The sequence below is a fragment of the Penaeus monodon genome, chromosome 32 (assembly GCF_015228065.2).
Source record: "Penaeus monodon isolate SGIC_2016 chromosome 32, NSTDA_Pmon_1, whole genome shotgun sequence".
NCBI lineage: Eukaryota > Metazoa > Arthropoda > Malacostraca > Decapoda > Penaeidae > Penaeus > Penaeus monodon.
Genome location: NC_051417.1, coordinates 34,831,284 through 34,831,500, shown reverse-complemented (window position 1 = coordinate 34,831,500; position 217 = coordinate 34,831,284). Strand labels below are relative to the sequence as shown.

The window sequence follows — 217 nt, the reverse complement described above, 5'->3', positions numbered from 1 at the left end:
TCCAACTTTTCAAAAATGCTAAAATCTTAAACTGCTAAAACTCCAGCACAGGAAGGCACAGCAGCCTCTCCTCTCACCTTCTCGTCTGGACACAAGGACACGCGCAGGTCCGGTCCTACGCAGCCCTTCTCGGAGTTCCTGGGGGGAGGGGTATTGCAAGGGCGTCGGGACACCTGCCAGCCTGCAACAGGGCGATTTGCAAAGGGCGTTGCAGGAA

At 55.8% G+C, this 217-nt stretch overlaps 1 protein-coding gene across 1 annotated transcript in view; it reads right to left on the bottom strand.

Moving 5' to 3' along the window:
• LOC119593648 (A disintegrin and metalloproteinase with thrombospondin motifs adt-1-like) overlaps window positions 1–217 on the bottom strand; it is an 88,803-nt gene that overhangs the window by 43,489 nt on the left and 45,097 nt on the right. The window contains exon 14 of the mRNA XM_037942600.1: window positions 78–181. Within this exon, the coding sequence (XP_037798528.1) occupies window positions 78–181 (104 nt within the window). The remainder of the gene's footprint in view (window positions 1–77; window positions 182–217) is intronic.